Raw genomic sequence first — 1,200 nt, 5'->3', positions numbered from 1 at the left:
CATGACGCGGTCGGCATCGCCGCGGGGGATCACCGTCTCCAGCATGGCTTCCCGCAGGCCTGGGGGGCGGCAGTGGCCTCAGGGGGGGGCGGGGGCGGCTGCCGGGGCCCCGGGGGGGGCGCCGGAACGCCCCCGCCCCACTCACCCTCCACCAGGAGCCCCTCGTCCGTGCGGCACACGCAGGCGTCCTGCGCCACCACGTCCTCCACCACCATCTGCAGGGGCACGTGGGTCACCACGACCCCCACCCTGCCCCACGGCGGGGGCAGGGGGGGATGTGGGGACCCTCCCGAGCTGCCCCACGGGGCATTCGGGGGGACGTGGGGGTGGTTATGGGACACAGAACCCCCCCACTCTGCCCCACAGGACCTCTGGGGGGGACATGGGGCTGGTTATGGGGCACAGGAACCCCCCACCCTGCCCCATGGGACCTCTGGGGGGATGTGGGGCTGGTTATGGGGCACAGGAACCCCCCCACCCTGCCCCATGGGGCATTTGGGGGGACGTGGGGCTGGTTATGGGGCACAAGAACCCCCCACCCTGCCCCACGGGACCTCTGGGGGGGACGTAGGGCTGGTTATGGGGCCCAGGACCCCCCCACCCTGCCCCACAGGACCTCTGGGGGGCACATGGGGCCGGCTATGGGGCACAAGAACCCCCCACCCTGCCCCACGGGACCTCCGGGGGGACGTGGGGCTGGTTATGGGGCACAGGAACCCCCCACCCCGCCCCACGGGACCTCCAGGGGGCACACGGGGCCGGCTATGGGGCGCAGCCCCCCCCCCGCCCCGTGGGGAGGATCAGGGGCCGGCCATGGGGCGCCGTGGGGCAGCCCCCACCCCACCTTGCAGTTGTAGTAGCGCCCGGCGCCGTGGGTCCTGTCGACGCAGCGCACCCGCAGGTCCCGCCGCAGCCAGTGGGGGCCGGTGGGGGGGCCCCCCCGCGCCTGCTTCGCCGCCCTGGGTGGGGGGCACGCACAGCCGTGGGTCGGGGGGCCCGGCCGTGGGTCRCGGGCCCCCCCAGGGCGCTATAGGGCCCCCCCCTTACCTCTCCGCCGTGGGGGGCGCCTTCCTCTTCCCCTCTTGCTCCCCCCGGCTCCGGGCGGGGGCCCCGGCGTCCGGGCCCTCCTCGGCCTCCGCCTTGCGGCCGTCCTTCTCCTTCGGGGGCTGGGCTGCGGGAGGAACTGGGATGTACTGGGAG

At 75.6% G+C, this 1,200-nt stretch overlaps 1 protein-coding gene across 1 annotated transcript in view; it reads right to left on the bottom strand.

The window, feature by feature from the left end:
• Positions 1-6: 6 nt before the first annotated feature.
• The window catches only part of GPKOW (G-patch domain and KOW motifs), a gene marked incomplete at its 3' end in the record, with an annotated part of 3,483 nt that continues 2,289 nt past the window's right edge, over positions 7-1,200 (bottom strand). The window contains exons 2-5 of the mRNA XM_026067442.1: positions 1,048-1,193; positions 845-959; positions 146-215; positions 7-59 (exon numbers count right to left, since the gene is read on the bottom strand). Of these exons, the coding sequence (XP_025923227.1) occupies positions 7-59; positions 146-215; positions 845-959; positions 1,048-1,193 (384 nt within the window). The remainder of the gene's footprint in view (positions 60-145; positions 216-844; positions 960-1,047; positions 1,194-1,200) is intronic.

The sequence above is a fragment of the Apteryx rowi genome, unplaced genomic scaffold, assembly GCF_003343035.1.
Source record: "Apteryx rowi isolate R43461 unplaced genomic scaffold, aptRow1 scaffold_2594, whole genome shotgun sequence".
Taxonomy (NCBI): Eukaryota; Metazoa; Chordata; class Aves; order Apterygiformes; family Apterygidae; genus Apteryx; species Apteryx rowi.
Note: the sequence above shows the minus strand (reverse complement) of the source record. Positions and strands in the feature narration are given on the sequence as shown.